General features: G+C 32.7%; 1 protein-coding gene across 3 annotated transcripts in view; it reads right to left on the reverse strand.

The window, feature by feature from the left end:
* LOC114331754 (sodium/hydrogen exchanger 9B2) overlaps positions 1-20,116 on the reverse strand; it is a 264,063-nt gene that overhangs the window by 140,179 nt on the left and 103,768 nt on the right. Inside the window, exon 1 of one of the 3 annotated variants that reach the window (XM_050650885.1) lies at positions 893-1,071. The exons of the other annotated variants lie outside the window; for them this stretch is intronic. Within the exon in view, the coding sequence (XP_050506842.1) occupies positions 893-961 (69 nt within the window). The 5' untranslated portion in view covers positions 962-1,071. Of the gene's footprint in view, positions 1-892; positions 1,072-20,116 lie in introns of those variants that run through there. 3 annotated transcript variants of the gene reach the window in all.

A 20,116-nucleotide genomic window follows, 5' to 3' on the forward strand; every position in this document is an offset into this window, starting at 1 on the left:
AATTTTTAGCAATGCAAATAATCAAAACCGGTATAATTGACTTAAGCTTTCAAGTGCGGTAAGCAGAATTGCTATTTTGTTTTTTAAATCAACAATTATTCGGGTTCAAAAATGTCAATTTTTTGATTTTTTTTAAGTTCAACCGCGTTTATCTCGAAAACTATGCATCCTACGAAAAAACTTGTAAGAACATTTTTGGCTTATAATATCCCAGAAAATACAAAAAAATGTTTTGTTTTGCGAAAAATAGCTGTTATGTAATTCCTCAAGTTCTTTGTTTATAACAATCTTATCGACATCTGGATCAACTGTTACCCAAAAAATTCGTGTTCTACGGGTCAAAATACATAAAAAAAACTTGGGTAAGTCTATCTGAAAAAAGGATGCCGTTGTAGCCCCCCTGGCGACAGGACTAAATACTTTCTAAATGTTGTTCTGAAGCTATTTTCTTGTGGCATTTTTGTAATTAACTAGTTTTGATGGGGAATAAGCCGCAATTTTACTAAAAAATGGTTTTATTAACGTTTCGACGTCCAAATCGGATGCCGATTTTCGAATATTATTTTTTGTATTTTGACAACGGTATCCGATTTGGACGTCGAAACGTTAATAAAATCATTTTTTTAGTAAAATTGTGGCTTCTTTCCCTTTAAAACTAGTTACTTAAATATTTTCTGACTTGTTTCCAAACTATGATTAAAATTATCAAATAGTGATATACCTCCAAAAATACGAATATCTGATTAATAAAACGCCCCAAAATAGATATGCAAATAAACAAAATATAATAGATAATCCTGGTTAAACCTTAAACAGTCATTAAACTATTAAATGCGCAAACTCTTCCGTACTAAGCATAGCTCATTAACAATCACAAAGTCATTACACTTACCAAATAATCCATGTCCAAAAACGCTTTTTTGCCGAACTTTTTCAACCGGTCAACTTTGTATCGAGACATGTAAAGTATTTGTTTTAGTTTTAAAGAATGGCATTTGTCTACTATGAATTACTATTTTATTAGATAATAGTACAATATTCATTCCAGTCTGAACGATGAAAATTTCGTAGGTGTCAGTTAAGCGTAGGCCGCTACCGAGACGGAATTATTATTAAATGAAGAACTGCTGATGCTGGTTTGTCGCCGATTTTCTAATATAAGTTCAATAAAAACGACATTAAAATTAAACCACGTACGATTAACCACTCTTCGAAACTAAAGGCCTAAGATATTTGTTCGTAAATCTTAACCTCCTATTTACCAAATACTTATATACACTTACACCCAAACTTATATGGAATCATCTGATATTTCATATAATTTCGTGCGAATTTTAAAAAACGAACACACGAAGTCAAACAATATTTATTTTAAAGCAATTTAGTGACAAATACATAACAATTAAATACAACAATTATTTAACAAATTATTTATTAAACAAGTATTTAACAAACAAATTGATTCTAGTGGTTTTACAGTCAATAGCATAAAAAATTTTAATATAAAACGAATAATGTTTAAATTGTTTTTATTTATTTTTTTTTTTTGTTTTTCTTGGTAATTTATTTATTAATAACAGATACAAACAGGTTTCCCTACTTACATCTATCCGTATCCCCAAGTAGCAATTTTTCGACACATTGGTTGTCAGTACAAACAAATGCACTGTATATAACGTTGCCCGAGAGCATTTTCAGTTGTTTCGGCCAACGTCCCCTATCCCGACTGACATTACGATGTTACAACTTTAAGTAATACCTTTAGTTATACGGGCAACTAATTTATTACCATTGTGACAACTACATATCACAGTTCAGTTTTTTCAACAATCGCAACGACTTAAAAACGTTATAATGCTAAACTAATTTACGCCCTGGCCGATTAGGGTTTTCTGGCCGACTCTGAAGTTGTCTGTCACGACCCTAGGTGTTGTTCTAGGTGTTTGACACCTTTGAGGCAACTTCAGAAGGAGAAAAAGAATTTACTTTATAACCTCATTTTTTTCTTATTATTATATGTGTTATTTTGCTGGAAATTTTCGATTTATTTAACAACCTGTTTGTTTGTATTTTTAATAGCTGATTTCCATTCCATTGTCCACTGTTTTATCAGTAGATTTGATCAGTAGATTAATCTTTCAATCTTTGTATCAGCTTTGCTAGACGGGGTTGCCAGGTCAGTTTTTACTCTTTCAGTAGTTTTGCTCTCACAAAATCAGTAGATTCTTTTTAGGCCATGTAAATACAGTATACTTATACAGTAATCTGCATATCCGTCTTAACTGTCCCAAGAGGAATTCCAAAAAATTGGAAACCTAATTATTCCAAAACAACAACTGGTAATTACCATTTTTTAGCTAAAATCTACTAAATCAAAAACTAAAATATACTTAAGGATTTTTGGGATATATTTGGGATTTTTGATAATAAAAACAACAGCTAACTTAAGGGGATAGGCGCAAAATGTCGCCCGTTAAAATGTTCAATGTATTTTAAATGTTTTCATTTTTTGCGAATCCTGAGAAAACTAAAAGTTTTTTGAAAAATTTAAACGCAGAAAGAAAGATTACGTTATTCCGAGGACAAAAAGTCCCTGAAAACTTCTATAATGTTTATTTTAATAAGTTACAGGGGTGAAAAAAAAAAGACAAAATGTAAAAAAAGACAAAATGTAGTGTCATTTTAATTCCAAATATCTCATTCAAAAGAAACGTTTTGGTTTTTCTAAAGCAGTCTTTCATTCTGCGTTTAAATTTTTCAAAAATACTTATTATAGTTTCCTCATGATTCGAAAAAAATGAATAGGTACATTTAACAACTAGAATATTTTGTCATCCACTAATTTTAACAGCTGCATGTCTGGATCAAATTCTTCAAACAATTGTTTCGCATTTAACATTAGAAACACGTGAACACAACATTTTGTGTTTTGCAAAGTTACATATGTTTAGATATTTTAGTTTTCCATCGTTAGGTTCTAATAGGCTCACCGAATGCCAGAACTCTTCAATAACACCTGAAATACTGCTTGCACTGTTACTTGAAATCTGCAAGTTTGTTACACAAGAATCCAGTTTCATTTCTCTCTAATATTCATCATCTACGTCCTGAATCTTATTTTCGGTAATGACCTATTTATTCTGAATCTTATTTTCGGATTGGGAAATTGTAACCAAATGTGTGAAAATTAATTTAGAAATGGGATAAATACTATTAAAAAGCAAATTTTATTTTAGTCATAACAAAATGTTAAAATATACCAAAAATCTACTAAAAAATATTACCTACTAGAATATTTTAAAAAATATCAAAAATCTACCAAAAAAGTAGAAATCTCCTAAATGTGGCAACGCTGTTAAGGATAATGCTACACTTTTGACACTGGTCACATGACCTCTCTGTCACCCAATAAGAGGGCGCGTTCTAAAATGGTTGGGATAGTCAGCGCGGCCGGGTTTGGTTGGCGATTGGACTTCTAAGTTGTCTTATCGGCCTAGAGTTGGTAATAAGGCATTTTTTTCGTAATATTGGTAATATTGTTTAATGCACCATTTTGGTTTTACTTGAGATTTTTGGGATGTAAAGAAAATGAAAACACAGAATATAAAAAATGCAGGCATTTTCTGATACCTTTAAAAGCACCATCAATACATTAAATTTATACAGAACATCTTTAACATAAATTTTGACTTTTATATTAAAATTTGATTTTTTTAAATTTGCATATTTTTTGTCAAAAATGTCGTAAAAAAGTAGCGCGTGTGTTTTTTTGGTGAAATATCCATATTTGACGGTAATCTGAGATGCATTTATAAATTTCAGATCATGTAATTTTGTTATGTCCTTTATGTATTTATATAAATGTAAATACCTAATACGATGTCAAAATAGTTACCTTTTTGGTTTTCGCATTCACCATACAGGTGTTAAAAATATAGGTAAAAAAACATAACTAGTCTGACTCCTTGAGCAACCATTGCACGCGCAGGTTCTTTTTATAGTCGCTTCAGTTGTCTTATGCAACGCTTACGAAACGATGTTGCTTCATAGGAGGTTGCCTAGGCAACGTCAAGACAACTCAAAAATCGTCCACCAAATTAGTGCAGAATAGGGTCGTCTTCTAGGCAATAACAACGTTGTAACAAAACGTTGCCACGCGGTAGACAACGTTGTCGCGTCGACAAATTGCTACTTGGGTCTACAATGACAACAGTTTAGTACAACATGCACATAATGTAATAATTCGAGGTAATAGAGACAAAAACGATAGATGTTAACCAGCAAAAACGTTAAAAATAATAATAAAAAAACTTCTCTTTCTATTATTCATGCAATAGACGTTTAAATAATTGCAAGTTTATTCCAAATAATTCCAGACAAGTGGTTGTTGTTAAATCGTTGTAAATTTGGCACATTTTATTAAGTGGGCTAGAAGTATTTACAAAAAATAATATGTTTCTTGGACGGGTTCTGTGATCCGGGATATAAAATTGTATTTGCCCCAAAAGATCAGGCGAGTCTATTAAGTGATTACATAGTTTATAGAGAAAAATTAAACAACGTGAAGTCTTCTCTGCTCTAATTTTTTTATATTAAATTCTTTTCTTAATGGTTGATACGAACCATATTCTGGCGATATTTTATGCTTTTTGTAAAATAAATATTTAATAAACTTGTTTGTAATCAGTGTTATCACCTCTAGTCCTCATGCAAGCTTCAGTTTGCGTGGGCACGCTCCTAATGAAATTATCAACATTTTGTTTTGGTAGGTTGCTCCATCCTTCAAGAACAGCTTGTACTAGCCGTGCGGTGTTTTGTGGATTATCTCGGCGAGCTCTAAATTTTCTCTTAGGTATATACCACAAATAATCTATAGGGTTAAGCTCGGGTGAGCAAGCAGGCGACTCCAAACAAGGGATACCTTCTGCTTCAATTTAGGGGTCGACAAGACAAGAATTCTTGTCTTGACAACAACTTCTTGTCTTGTCTAGAGAAAAATCAAGAAATTTTAAAAAATCTTGTTTTTACGTTTTCTTGTCATTTTATATCTTGTCTTGACTCAGGAAATTTCAAGATCTTGAAATTTCTTGATTACCCGGTTCGATGATTCCCCGGCGACCTTTTTATTGCGTTGCGTGCTAACACGGCCACTGGGGGGAGTCCCGATCGAAAATCTAAATAAATGCAAAAATATTAGATAAAAAATGTGTTCTGATCATTAAATTTTGTCAGTATCTGAGAAGCTTTAAAACACTTTCTTCCCACTCCCATTGGTGGTAATAAGAGTAAACTTACTTTTAGACAAACTAGAAATATTGGGCTCATTAACTTGATAATTAAATTGATAGAGACACTACCGACGAGTAATTAATTTACTTCATTCAAGCTGCGAGAGATAAAATAATGAAACACTATAACAAAACTAATTGGAGATATACTGTATAGTTCTTATTTTTGATTCTCGGCATAAAGTAGAGGAATTTTCCTCTTCATCTTGAAGAAAGCTTCTACAATCAGAGGCCGTACAAAAATTTGAAGAAATATTTGATGCCTATTATTTTAATAAATCCCAGAATGATCTACAGAATCCAATACCAGAGTACTTAATCTGAAAAAAGAAGATAACGAATTTGAGTTAGACATTACTTACGTATTTAAGAACGCTGACCGCTGACAATAAAAACTTACAATGTTGGAAGTATGAAATTGAAAAATACATAAATGAGCCTATGTCAGAATATACTGGTCTGATAATATACTTGATTCGTGGAGAAGACACGAAAATATCTACCCGTCATTATCAAAAATGGCCAAGGATTTTCTCGGAACGCCAGCAACATCTGTAAGTACCTGCGGAAATGCTATTTTAAAGAGCAGTTTTAACAATAACAAAGCCAAGAAATCTGCTAGGCGTTGACTCCATGACAGTGGCGGCCGGTCAGGGTCGGCAGGGTCGGCAGTGCCGACCCACACATTTATAGATATAATTTTTTTTAATATTTGTATCTGTGAAGTAAAAAAAGTCTGTCAGATAATACAGACTAAATTTTATTCATGGGTTTTAAAAGGATTTGATCAATCCGAACGTTAAAAGTGATCCCTGCGCATAACAGGACTTCTCAAAAAATGAATGATCCGAGCCATTCATCCGACTTTTCGGCTAGCCGTACCCAACGCTTGACGACACGTAAAACTCAACCACATAACAAGTCGATGAGCAAGCGAAAGCGAACATACATACATTCTCTCCGTGGGCATTGGACTGGGGACGACTGGGGTTTAAGCGGCCAAGTACGGCACATTTAAATCTGCCGGTCGGTGTTTCATTTGGAGCATCGCATCGCATCGGCAGAAATTGTCAAAAATAATCACGCAGTTTTACGTCGTTTGATATTGTAATTTTTTTAAGTTGTCAGAAATTATCATTTAGTGGACATGATGGATCGAAGCATTTGTTAAAAATCAAAGTAATTATAGAGAATTAATAAAATTGTTTTAGAAATATTTACTTTCTGGTTCGAAGTGTATTCGTAATACAGAATGAATTAATACATAATATAATCAAATAGTTACATTTTGAATAACGTTATTGAATCTGAGATTTAGAAAACCATTTGCTTTTCGCTAGAAGTAGATGAAACTTCTGATTATCATGTCATTCACAATTAACAATTATATTGTTGTTCGATACGCGTTACGTGGTAATATTTATGAGAGGTTTTTAGGTTTTAGAGACGTGAGTAAAAGCAATAAGGCAGAATATATTTTTGGTGTTTTAAAGAACAGATTAAAATTTTTTGATATCAAAAATAAATTGGTAGGTCAAACTGGGGCAATCTTATGACGGCGTTGCTGTGATTTGTGGTGAATTGAATGGTCTCCAGGTGAAAGTTAAAACTATTGCATCACAAGCTTTATTTACTCACTATGAACTATGATGCGCATATAATGAATTTATTTTTGCATGATACGTGTAAAAAAATAAAGAATATCGTCTTTTATTGCCAGTTTAGCTCACCTAAACGGGTTACTGCTTTAGAACAAAATTGTTTCGAAAAAACAGCGAACAGTTTGTCAGAAGCGATCAAATTTTAAATCTCGGTTAGTTTTATCTAAGCAGATTATCTCTAGTAGTTTTAGTAACTGTAGCAGATTTTCGTAACAGCTTTTGAAAGTTTTTGATTTTATTATCGAAGGCGACGATTTTGAAAGCGGCGATACCTCGATCCGTGAAGCAATCGGTTTGAGAACTTTATTGAATGATTACTCTTTTAATATTCTTTTAAATATTTTTAAGACAGAGTTGGCCCAAGATATTCATTGTTGTTCAAAATCAGTCAACTGACATTATTAATTCCAAAAATAGAATACGAAAGCTGGTGCAAAATCTCAGATATTTCCGTAATGATAGTAGTTTCCAATATATACGCAGTGACGTTTTGGATTCGCTTGATATTTCCGAACCATCCCAAAAAAGACACTGACATGATACATATCTCGAAAAACGAGTAGGTATATCTTGAAATTTTGGATACCTACTATTATATGCAAATAGGTAGTCGTTTTTCGAATTTTGAAGATTTGCAAATTTTTGACCTCTTTTACGATTCAAAATTTAAAAGTACCCTTTGCCAAAGAATTTCCAAGATATTTATTATTACAAGTTAGGTACTTAAAAATTATGCCGATCCAAATATTTTCAGAAAGTGAGATAAGTTACAAAATATGTATGTATTAATGTAGTAAGTACTGCAATTCATTACAACAAACTGTTCATCAATTTTCTTATTACCACCAGTTTCTGCCTCAAATAAACGGGATTTATCTTGTCTCAAAAGAATCAACACGTATTGTCGAAACACCATGAAACAAGAGAGAATCTCAAGTACATCAAATAAAAAAAAAACAAAAAACAACAAAATCTCCTATGATGATTTAAGCCTTTTAATTTGATGGTATACCTATACGAGAAGACAAAAAAAAACCTTGCCGACCCTGTCTCCAAGACCACGAGCCGCCACTGCTCCATGAGAAGTGTTATCTGCCTTAATTCATGGCTTATCAATTCCGATTTATGTGCTAAATTGGTTATTTATAAATAAAATCTAGTTTGCAATTTTATTTTCAACAGGATTAGGTAAGTACCATTAATTATTATTTTTTTTAATTTACATTTTTGTAAATCATTTTAGCAGAAAATGTGTTTAATAAATTAAAATATGTTATGTTATGTCAAAATAATGTTGTCTTTTTCACAAATTACGTTTTTAGAGTTTTCATTATTAGTCAAGATATTTCAAGATTTCTTGTTTTCTTGACAAGAAATCTTGGTATTAATATAAAATTTCTTGTCTTGTCTTGAAATCTAAAATTACTTCTTGTCTTGATCTTGTCTTGAAATCAAGACAAGATCAAGACAAAATCTTGAAATTTTCAAGAAGTTGGCGACCCCTACTTCAATTATGTCTCTAGCCAATCTAATGGTATGTGGCGGTCCACTATCATACAAGATAATTAAATTTTCTCCCGTTGCACCTTTCCAGAGCCTAACTACAGGTTATCAACATACCTGTGAGCAATTAAAGTTGATCGGATGAAAACTAACAGGAGTTTTTTTACGGATCACAATTCCTCTCCAGAACATTACACCTCCCCTTGTATATATGTGAACAGAACTGACAGTTTTCGTTCTTGCTTGTTTTCCTCGACCTCTAAGTACACGATTACGTGGGTCATATGATTTTACACAAATCCTGAATTTTTCTGAAAATAGCACATTTTGTCAATTCCCAATGTTCCAGTTTTGGTGGTGAAGACACCAATTTAGGCGATCAATCTTATGCTACCTGGGTAACTCGGGAACCCATAACTGTCTCCTGCTGTATACTTCTTGGCACGAACTCTTCTTCTTATCGTTTCAACTGAAAAAGTTACACCTGTAGCTTTCAAAAGCTGCCTTTGGAGCTACAGGTGAGAAATGGTTGAGTGTCTTCTAGCTGATTGGACAATTAAACGATTCTGGCGAGCCGTTATTACTTTGTGGTGACTTTCCCTTGCTTTATTTTTGAGCTTCCTTAGCCCTGTTACCTAGCATAGGTTTTGGACAGAACGCCCTGTGTTACGCCTAGGTCTACAGCTATGTCCCTCTGAGAACATTACTTGGTCCACAAGACCAATAATCTTTCCTCGTTGTAAGTTCTATGTATAACCATGTAACGTTACAAACGTCACATCTTTGATATTTTATTTTTAAATAATTATTTTACCTTATTTCCTTTAATATTTCATTGATAATTATCTTCTTCTAATTGGTTTACCCATTTTCCCCTTTAAAAATCGGTTGGCGCTCTCTTTTATTACCCTCTTTTATTATCTTCTATTTAATATATCTCTTTCATTTAAATCATCATACTGAACATACCTCGTATATTCATACTCTCCAAATATCTGTATTTTCAATACGGAACATGCCGCTACTTCATAGTACTTGGTTGTCATTTTAAACGTCGTTTTCAATGACAGTGTCACTTCATCGACTTGACCCCCTACTCCCTGACATACACTGGAAGGGAAAAATTAATCCTTAAAAAGGCATGTAATTCGAAAAATAAATCATTTTGTTCCATCAAATCATCTCTTGGGGTAAGGATAATAATATTGTAATTATATTTCTCCATCTAACAGTTTTTATATTGTTTTTTTTTTATCTAACCTAACTTCCAATGTCAGACCATGTGTTCTGATATTTTAGTTTCAAATATAATTATCTTTTAATTTACATGTATTCACGTTTGGTAATCAGAATTTTAACTATTCTCATCTAAATTTCATTTGATTTATTCTTGTCATCTGCTATTCTTTCTGACGATTAGAACGGCAGATGGCACACGTTGGTTTTTCTTCTTGATGATTGATATGTGTCTCTATTTTATAGTTTTTGGAATAAGATCACCGTTCTCCCTCCGGGAGTTTCAACAACCCTCAGATCGCCGGCGATAGAACAACGAGGACATGGCATCCATACTGCAACCCCAACAACTACACTGCAACGACCAACACCTGTAGGCCTGGTGGAGTACAGCTTTTAGAACCCCAGAGCCCGTTGCAGAACCAGCAGCAGTACCATTCAACATCAAGAAGATACCATCAGCTACCAAAAGCCATAAGTATAATCCAGAATTGTTAGTTTTTGGCAAGAATTTAAATACATTTGTTAATGCAATTTACTAAGTCATTTTATTTATTATATCTTTATGAACAATAAACATGATTAGTTAAAAACTATGTTTTGTTTGCTTCCATTCCAATTTTCATAGTTCATATCTGAGGTTAGGACAATACGAACACACACCTGAGTGACTGAGCTAAGCTAAGGGTGTAACGATGGCTAGGTTGGTTAGTTGAGGTAATATTTTCGAATATTGTTTCAATTAGCTGGGGTAGTCCATCGCTTTTTCGTTACAACCATACATGACCCATATTTTCGTTTTTGGACGCAAAAGTTAGTTTGTTTATTCTCGTTCAATTTGCAACTCAAGCAAATACCCTACACCGTACCGAGCTGCACTATCTGATTGTCTTATCGATTTCTTTAATTTCAATAAAAACCTTTATTTTTCACAACAATAACAAGTTTTTTCAAAAGAAATAAATATTACTTAGAAATACATAGTGATTCCATATAAGTTTGGGTGTGTGTATATGTCCAAAAGTTTGGAATATTGGAATCTTTTTAATGTGTAAATACTCAAATCAGTTGAATGTGACCAAAATGATACAAAAACGATTCAAATTTTTTATCATTTGCATATAAAAACGCTCTAGAATCAATATCAACAACAGTTTTGAAACCGCCATAGGCGTAGATATATTATTTGTACGTATTCCAAACTTTTGGACATTTTTTAAGTAGGTGAGGTACCCCTTTTTAAGACCACTGCAGGCAGAGCCGCTTTATCCATTAGGCAATATAGGCAGTTGCCTAGGGCGGCAAATTATGAGAGTGCGGCAAGAATACTGTACAAAAAAATATTCGTACAGACATATCTAAATACAGTATGCGGCAAAATAAACAGTACTGAAATGAATATTGAAATGTTTATAATTATTTATATATCTATAATACATGATATAGCCTGGCAAACATCATTCACAACGACGCACGTTCCCGATAAAACAGATGCTAAAAATTCCCTCTGGCAAGTGGCGGATCTACGTGGAGGGAAAATGCGGAAATATCCACCCTAACAAGTTCTAAAAAGAAAAAAATTGTTCAAACATAAAAATATATTAGCTCACATGAAACCGAAACCACAGAAAGACAAATTCAACCCAGTAAACACGCTAGTTAGGAAAATTAAGGAAACTTAATGCCTATAAGTTATTATTTATTTCTTTTATGTAATCTGAGTTTATCTTTTTTATGTCTTTTGGTTGGTTTTTCATTGGAAGTTCCCCCCTAAAGCAAATTTCCCCTCCCAAGGCAAATTTCTAGATCTGCCACTGCCTCTGGCATGAAAAAAATCTTTAATTTTAGTCCTTAATTCCGAAATGGCAGACGGTACTCCTTCAGCATTCCCCACACGTACGCATCTGGTGGCGTTAGTTCTGGTGAGTGGAAGTTCCAAAAATGATCGCACAGTATTCGAAGAGACTCTCTGGCAGTGTGACAAGTTATCTTGTCCTGCTGAAACCACTGTTGATTTTAAGCTTGGACCATTTTCGTGACCTTTTCCGTATGGCCGAAAATAGTACTCCATTATAAAAAAAATTTCTGCAAACCTGAAAACCATCCTGAAGTATCTAACATTAACATGATATTGACAACCGTTATAACAACGTTCAGAAACCACTCAATACGTTTCGGCACATGACACATACAAATTTGAGGCATACGAATTTCAGTACTGTTTATTTTGCCGCTTTACGCATACCGTATATTAAAATCACTTCGCAATTAGAATTCGATAATTTTCTGCTCTAATACAAAACATTTTTTATAGACATCACTTAAAGAAGATAATTTTCAATTATGGTATAATGTAACGGAGACGTAAAGATAATTTATGTATTTATTCATTTCGTCTTCATTGCTGGTCAAATCTTATGTCATGCTAGTGCTATTGTTATTTGTTATCGTACTTAATCAAAACAAATAATTGCTCATAATATAATTATTTGTGTCACATACTGAGAGAATTTATCACGTGCTGATGATTGATGCATCACAATTTCTTAATAATGACTATCAATTATTTTAATTAAAGAATAAATACAATTGAAATCTTTATATCTTGCATCAAGGAGGTAGGCGCAAAATCTTGGTCCAGTGCTATTTAAATGATGTTTTTCGAATCCTAAGAAAACTAATAATAATTTCTGAAAAAATTTAACGCAGAATAAAATATTACAATATTACCGAAGGCCTTAAGTCCCTTAGAATAAACAAAAAGTTTACTTTGAATAAAATATTTAAAATTAAAAATCCAACTAAATTTTCTCTTTTTTTACTCCTGTAACTAATTAAAATAAACATTATAGAAGTTTTCAGGGACTTTCAGTCCTCGGTAATACCGTAATCTTTCATTCTGCGTTCAAACTTTTCAAAAATAAAAGACTAAGTTTTCACTCTAATGGCACATAACATATCCCACCAGAATGAAAACAATGGGAACCTTCTCTGGTTACACCTCCGAGGCTTCTACAATTTGCAAGCCATACGGATGCTGAGACTAAGGAAGATGAGGGAATTCTACAATTTACAATTCACGTCACATCTGCTCAGCGCGGTAAAGTTCCAACGAGACTGGTTCCCTTCATACTCCACACAGAGTAAATGTAAATAAAAAATGAATAACCATTTTCAATTTCGTTGCAAAACGAAAATACAGCCGAACCATATTCCAGTCCAATCAGAGAGTGCTGCAAGCACCTCTACCGGTTTCGAAACTTATTAGTCTCTCATCAGGAGGCACATATGCTGCTCTCCCTGATCCAACCAAAACAAACCCCAGCGTGCAGTCCCGAATTGCAACGAACGAAATGGCATAGATGCCCTAGCGGCAACTGCTAGCAAAAGACTAAGTTTTCACTCTAATGGCACATAACATATCCCACCAGAATGAAAACAATGGGAACCTTCTCTGGTTACACCTCCGAGGCTTCTACAATTTGCAAGCCATACGGATGCTGAGACTAAGGAAGATGAGGGAATTCTACAATTTACAATTCACGTCACATCTGCTCAGCGCGGTAAAGTTCCAACGAGACTGGTTCCCTTCATACTCCACACAGAGTAAATGTAAATAAAAAATGAATAACCATATTCATTTGGACTGGAATATGGTTCGGCTGTATTTTCGTTTTGCAACGAAATTGAAAATGGTTATTCATTTTTTATTTTTTATTTATTTTTTTTTTTTTTTTCAAAAATACTTCTTAGTTTTCTCAGGATTCGAAACAAATGAATACATTTAAAAAGCATTTTCTACATTTCCCTGAATTGTCTACTTTTTCATATACATACACTACTTGCAAATAAAATTATATACAAACAAATAAATGGACTTTAAAAAGACAAAATGTTTTAAAATTATACCCAGCCCAATTATCCACGAAATTACAAAATGTCATACAACGTTATCAGAAAATAAATTAGGCTGATGATTATAGTTATTTAGGTACCAAGGGTATTATAAGGATAATTTATAACGCTTGAGGTCAATGGTGTATACATAGGGCCTTTGGCCGAGGGATATAAGTTGACCGAATGCGTTATTATCTATAATACCCGCAGTGCTTTCATCGTTTAATGTCAGACTACATTATTCTTTACATGCAAAAAATTTAAATGAATTTTGAATTAATTAGTTTTCAAATAAGTACATTTACCAGCAATATACGTAACGTAATTGTTGTAACCATAGTTTTACTTAGGTTGTTATTTGTCAATTTAGGTTGTATTTATTTAATACACTAGGGTGTTATTTTTCAAAATAACGCCCTAGGGTAGATATTAAATCATGTTATGATTTCGAAATCATGTCATTATTTATCAAATAATATATCAGTCGGACATTTAGCATATAATATTATTGCGTAAATTGCTCGCTTATATTACGGTACAATTAAACGGTTTTTGTTAGTTATTTTTAATGTTAACTCCTATACAGTGAGGACGTTTGAGTTGGAATAAATTCATTATCTCGAGAATTTGCGAATTTGTAGAGAAATCCTGAGACAGCTCGATATTTATTTTTAAATTATGACTTTTTGGCATATATATCATACTAGTGACGTCATCCATCTGGACGTGACGACGTAATCAATGATTTTTTAAATAAAAGTAGAGGTTGTGCGATAGCTCATTTGAAAGGTCATTTAATTCTCTATTCAGTAATATAAACGTTAACATAATTATTTATACAGTGTGTACAAGAAAAGCTTTTTTATTAAATTAAATTTACACAAAAAGAAGAATGTAAGTAATTAATTTAATTCAAAATACATTTTACTGCTCTCAGAAAAACAGGTAATAATGTTTATTTCACAAATAAACGTTGATTATCGCTTAAATTCAATGTTAAAACTGCCAAGAGACAGGTGGCTGGAAGTTTTAACGTTGAATTTAAGCGAAAAACAATGTTTATTTCTCAAAACATTTATTTCTGTTTTTTAACAGCACACAAAATGTATTTTGAAATAAATGAATTAAATACATGCTTCTTTTTGCCTCAATTAATTTATTTAAAAAATTTCTTTTCAGACAGCCTGTATAAATAATAATTATGTTAACGTTTATATTACTAAATGGATAATTAAATGAGCTATCACACGACTACTACTCTCATTTAAAAAAATCATCGATCACGTCATCACGCCCAGATGGATGACGTCACTAGTAGGATACAGTGGAACTTGGTTATAGCGTCATTGAAGGGTCCAGTAAAAAAATGACGCTATATCAGAGAGACGTTATAAAAGAGGTAGAAAAAAATGAAATTTTAACCAGGCAAAATTTTATTACAGCATTATTTGCACTATTTTATTACAGCAGAAAATTTGACTATTTATGATGGCACTGACAAATAATAAGAAATCATAAACTGCCAAGCTCACATAACTGTACACAAAGGGATAATGGGCCTTTCTCACATTCTTGGAAGGAGCAATGTAGCAAAGCTGGAAACGCATTGCACTTTATTCTTCATAAAATGAAAAAACAACAACCTACTGTAAAATTTTATGACGCTATAGACGAGGGTTACTTTATTTTTACCGCTAAAACCGGGTTTTTAATAATGTTATCGAATAGTTTTTGGCCGGACCTATTAAAAATTGACGTTACAACCGAGGTGACGTAACGAGGCCGTAATATCCAATTTCCACTGTATATATGTCAAAAAGTCATAATTTAAAAATAAAAATCGACCTGCCTCAGGATTTCTCTCCAAATTCTCCCTTCTCGAGATAATGAATTTATTCCAACTCAAACGTCCTCACTGTATATTTTAACTACTATACATTTTAACTATCTTCTTCTTCTTCTTCTTCCTCTTTATAAGCAATTCTGCTTGTTCATTTAGGAATTGATAACTCCATAGAAAGTTGTTACTTCGTGTTCTGCGGGGTCGTCCGATACTTGTTCTACCGATTGGTAATTTAGGGCTTGTCCATATGCAGGCGGTTTGCCAACCTCGACGTCGCGGTTCTGAAAAATCCAACCGCCGCGGTTTAAGTTAACATAGAAACAAATGCAACCGCTCAACATCGTACACATGCAACCGCAAGTTTACCAGCGTTTAAACTCGTAAATCGCAGCGTAACCGCCTGCATTTGTACTAAGTTAGCTCTTGCTATTTTGACCGCACGGCTCTCCCACATTCTGCTTATGTTAGTCCAGGGTAATAAGGATTTTCTCGGGACATTCAAAGATCCAGGTAGCGGATTACTTTTTAGTTATTGTAGAACTATAGGAAGAAAACCTACCTGTTTCCTGTCGAGAGTTCCCGTCCGTTTTTTAATTATTAACAATTTAGTGCAAAAATCGCAATTTTTTCGATTTTTTGCACTCCATTCAAAAACTAAATAGATGACATAAAATTACGAAATTAAGTTTTTTAGAACATTGAAAAACCTTCAAAATACCGATTTTTGAAAGTTAAAAAGTTTATTTGTTGCTACGCAAACTGCAAAATAAGTGAAAATCGTTATTTGTTAATAACTTTTACTAAAACAACCTTAGAACTTTAGTGTTTCACCCAAAGTTAGACATTGGGGTACTTAATAAACACTCAAAATTTGAGACAGATCCATGAATTAGTTTAAGAGTTATTATATTTCTTTATCTCAGAGACCTTTATTTTGCAATAAGATAAGACAGAAAATAATGAAGATAGTGCAATTCTGAGTATGCCAAATGAAAGTAGAAGAGTATGTATTAAAAAAAGATAAAAAAATAATTAACATAGTCAAAAATCCTAGTGCCAAATATTTAAAATTTTGTAGTTTATAAACATTTAGAATAACTTTAAAAATGTTGTCCGTAGAAACAATATTTTTATATATTCGAAAAGATAGTATTTCAACACGAATTTTCAAATAAAAAATTTAGCCTGGGCTCATTTGGGACAAAGTTTATATGTTTTTTTTTTTAATTCACAGCTAATTTGTTTATCATAATTAAGGAATCTCATTAATGCCATTTTAAAGAATGGGATTTGTATTTTTTCTTAAAAAATTTGCACAAACATTATACCTTCACAGCACCCTCTACGATTTTTCAAAAATGTAGTGCAAACGATTACTAGGGGGAATCTACAAATCCACCGAAAAAGAAATTTCAAACGAATATAATTTGCTGTATCTCCAGATCAACTCAGTGGATTTTGATCTTTCTATTTTAATTGGTATGTAATTTTTACGTACATTACAAATATGCAATTTTTTTATAAATTTATTAATTAATAAGCAGTCTAATTTGTTTAAACAATTATTGAAAAAATATTTCTTATACAAATATCTATTTTTTTAATCATAGTATCATTAATGATCACAGGAAAAGTTAAAGTACACTTTAATAAATAAATGATTTTTATTAGATTTATTGAAGATAATTTATTTATTAAAGTATACCTTAACTTTTTCTATGATTAATAGGGATAGTATGATTAAAATCATGGATTTTTGGGAAAATTTTTTTTTTCAAAAATTGTTTAAACAAATTAGACTGTTTATTAATTAATAAATGTCTAGACAAATTGCATATTTGTAATGTACAGAAAAATTTCATAGAAATTAAAAAAATATCGATCAAAATATATATTCAGTAGATCCCGAGATATCGAAAATGATAGTAGTTTTAAGTTGCTTTTTATAGTTTTTGAACTCGTGCATTTGTCGGCTCCCAGCTCCCCCTTCACTTACCACGACTAGTCACCAATTAAACTGCATTTTTAAAAATCCGTGTAAAATACCAGCTTTTCTAATATGTAAAAAGACTTTTTCTGCGGACAATATTTTTAAAGTTATTCTAAATGTTTTTAAACTACAAAATTTCACAAATTTGGCCTTAGGTTTTTTTACTATATTAGATAATATTTTTATCGTATTTTAGATTTTATTAGTATCAGTTTTCTACTTTCATTTGGCATACTCAGAATTGCCCTATCTTCATTATTTTCTGTCTTATGTTATTGCAAAATAAAGGTCTCTGGGATAAACAATTAGAATAACTCTTAAACTAATTAATGGATCGTTCTCTATGTCAACTATTTAGCTTATGAATGGGGTGCAAAAATCGTGATTTTTGCACTAAATTGTTAATAATTAAAAAACGGACACGAACTCTAGGCAGAAAACAGGTACGTTTTCTTCCTGTAGGTCTACAATAACTAAAAAAGTAGTCAGTTACCTGGATCTTTGAGTGTCCCGAACATGGTCTATTTCTAGCGTATTACCCTGGTCTATGTGGTTATTACACTATTTTTTCATTTAGTGTCGATTCGTTTTTCGTTTATACACTGTAAGTACGGTAAATTTTCTGCTATTTTCTTCACTCAGCGAATATCCTATAATTCTTCTCAGTACTCTCATTTGTACCGATTCCAGTAGTCTTTGTGTTGTGGCTGTATCGGGTCTTATTTCTGACGCATATGACATTATTGGTCTTGCACCAGCTTTATAGGTCTTGCACTGTCCAATCCTTGACTTACTCTCAGTGGTAATAGGTCGGTTTCCTTTTTCAGTAATGAATTTTGTATTTTTTGAATTTTCAGTAGTGTTGTACATGTTTTCAAATATCATATTTAAAATTAATACAGTCGAACCCGCTTATTAGAATACCGGTTAAAGGAATATCCTCTTTTAAGCAATACAAATTTGAGTACCCGAAACGTTTCTACTAGCCCTCGGTGACCGGTTATTAAAATATCCCGGTTATAAGAATACTTTTGCTCGGCAAGAAGGATATTCCAATAAGCGGGTTCGACTGTATAGAAATAAAATTCACAATCTGTTTTTTTTTAATTAGAAGGACGACTGGACCGGTTTCGGCCACAATAATTTACTGTCCATCATCCTGTCTTCTGTAACTCAAAATGATGCGGTTCAAGTAATAATATCTTGGTCTATCATCTTCGTTTTATTCCATTTCAAGGTTCTTTCTATACCTCTAAAAACATCCTTTACAAAGGATACTTCAATTTCTGATTTGTCTGAAAATTAAATATTTTCAGATAAATCGTCTCTTGATTTATTGGTGATAAATGCAGCTGTATAAACTTTGGGTGTAGGTTTACATTATTATAATTATATTTCGAATTATGCGCTTTATGTTCAGAGCAAATAATTAGCTCATTATCGCTGTAGTAAATATTAATTATAATATCAAACAGCTTTAACGTGGTAATTGGATTGCAAGTCCTTGATATAACACTATTTGAGCAAACAGATATATACAAATAATATCTTTTTATAATTATGTTCTCCATAGTTATCTCCAAGATTTTGTTATCTCCGAGATCTTGACATCTTATAAATCAAATGCGTTTTCTGTTGTGTTAGACTAGTGTGCTACTACACCGGAATTTTTTTCTATTTGCAGTCACTTTTGTGCTGCCTTATCCTTTGTTTTAACCACTGCGATGTTTGTCCTATATACTGTCGATCACATTCGAGACAAGAAAATTGGTAAATGAGGTGACTCTATTTAGAAACGGTGTCTGGTCTTTAAGCTTCGAGAATAAGCTCTAATTAAATAGAAAGACTGTTGCATTTAGCTATTTTGATTTTTTGAATTCTACTGTGCAGCTTAATTTTAAATATTGGTGGCCAATTACGTAAGGTAACTTTTTGTAAATATCGGGATCTGTTGGTCGTTTATCACGTTGCCCCTCATATAGGTCTGAGTTGTAGATAATTAATGACCTGAGAGTAAGTACGTTACCTCATTACACATACCTCATACTGCATGGGCAGTATTTGTTTGTATTTGCTCTGTAAGCAGACCTTTGACCTATATTTTCCAGCCCTATGTTGTTGGTGCATCATCAGTGATAACCCTAAGCTCGACAACCCTTTTTGGGTACTGGCTTGTTCTAGGATTTTCCGCCATTCTGTTCTGTTCCTTGCTTTGTTCTTCCAGTGGGTAATCTCAAGTGTTTTCAGATCTTGCTCCACTTGTTCCATGTATCTAAGTTTGGGTCTTCCCTTTGACCTTCTCCCTACTGGTGTCTGCCTCATTATATGCTTTGGTGTTTCAGTCTCCAACATCCGTTCAACATAGCACATCCAGCGCAGACGTCCGATCTTTATGGATGTTATGACGTCGGGTTCGTTGTATGCTGCGTATAGTTCAAAATTATATCTTCTGCGCCATACGTCATTTTCTTTCACCCCCTTATATATGTGTCTGAGGATTTTTCGTTCAAACGTACCTAATAAGTTCTCATCGCTTTTCGACAGTGTCCATGTCTCTGATCCATATATAAGGACCGGTTTTATCAGGGTTTTGTATATTGTGCAGTTGGTTTTTCTCGTGATGTTGTTAGATCTTAGACGTTTAATTAGTCCATATGTTTTATTAGCAATATGTATTCTTCTCTTAACTTCTTCGCTG

The sequence above is a fragment of the Diabrotica virgifera genome, chromosome 5 (genome assembly GCF_917563875.1).
Source record: "Diabrotica virgifera virgifera chromosome 5, PGI_DIABVI_V3a".
In the NCBI taxonomy this organism is placed as follows: Eukaryota; Metazoa; Arthropoda; class Insecta; order Coleoptera; family Chrysomelidae; genus Diabrotica; species Diabrotica virgifera.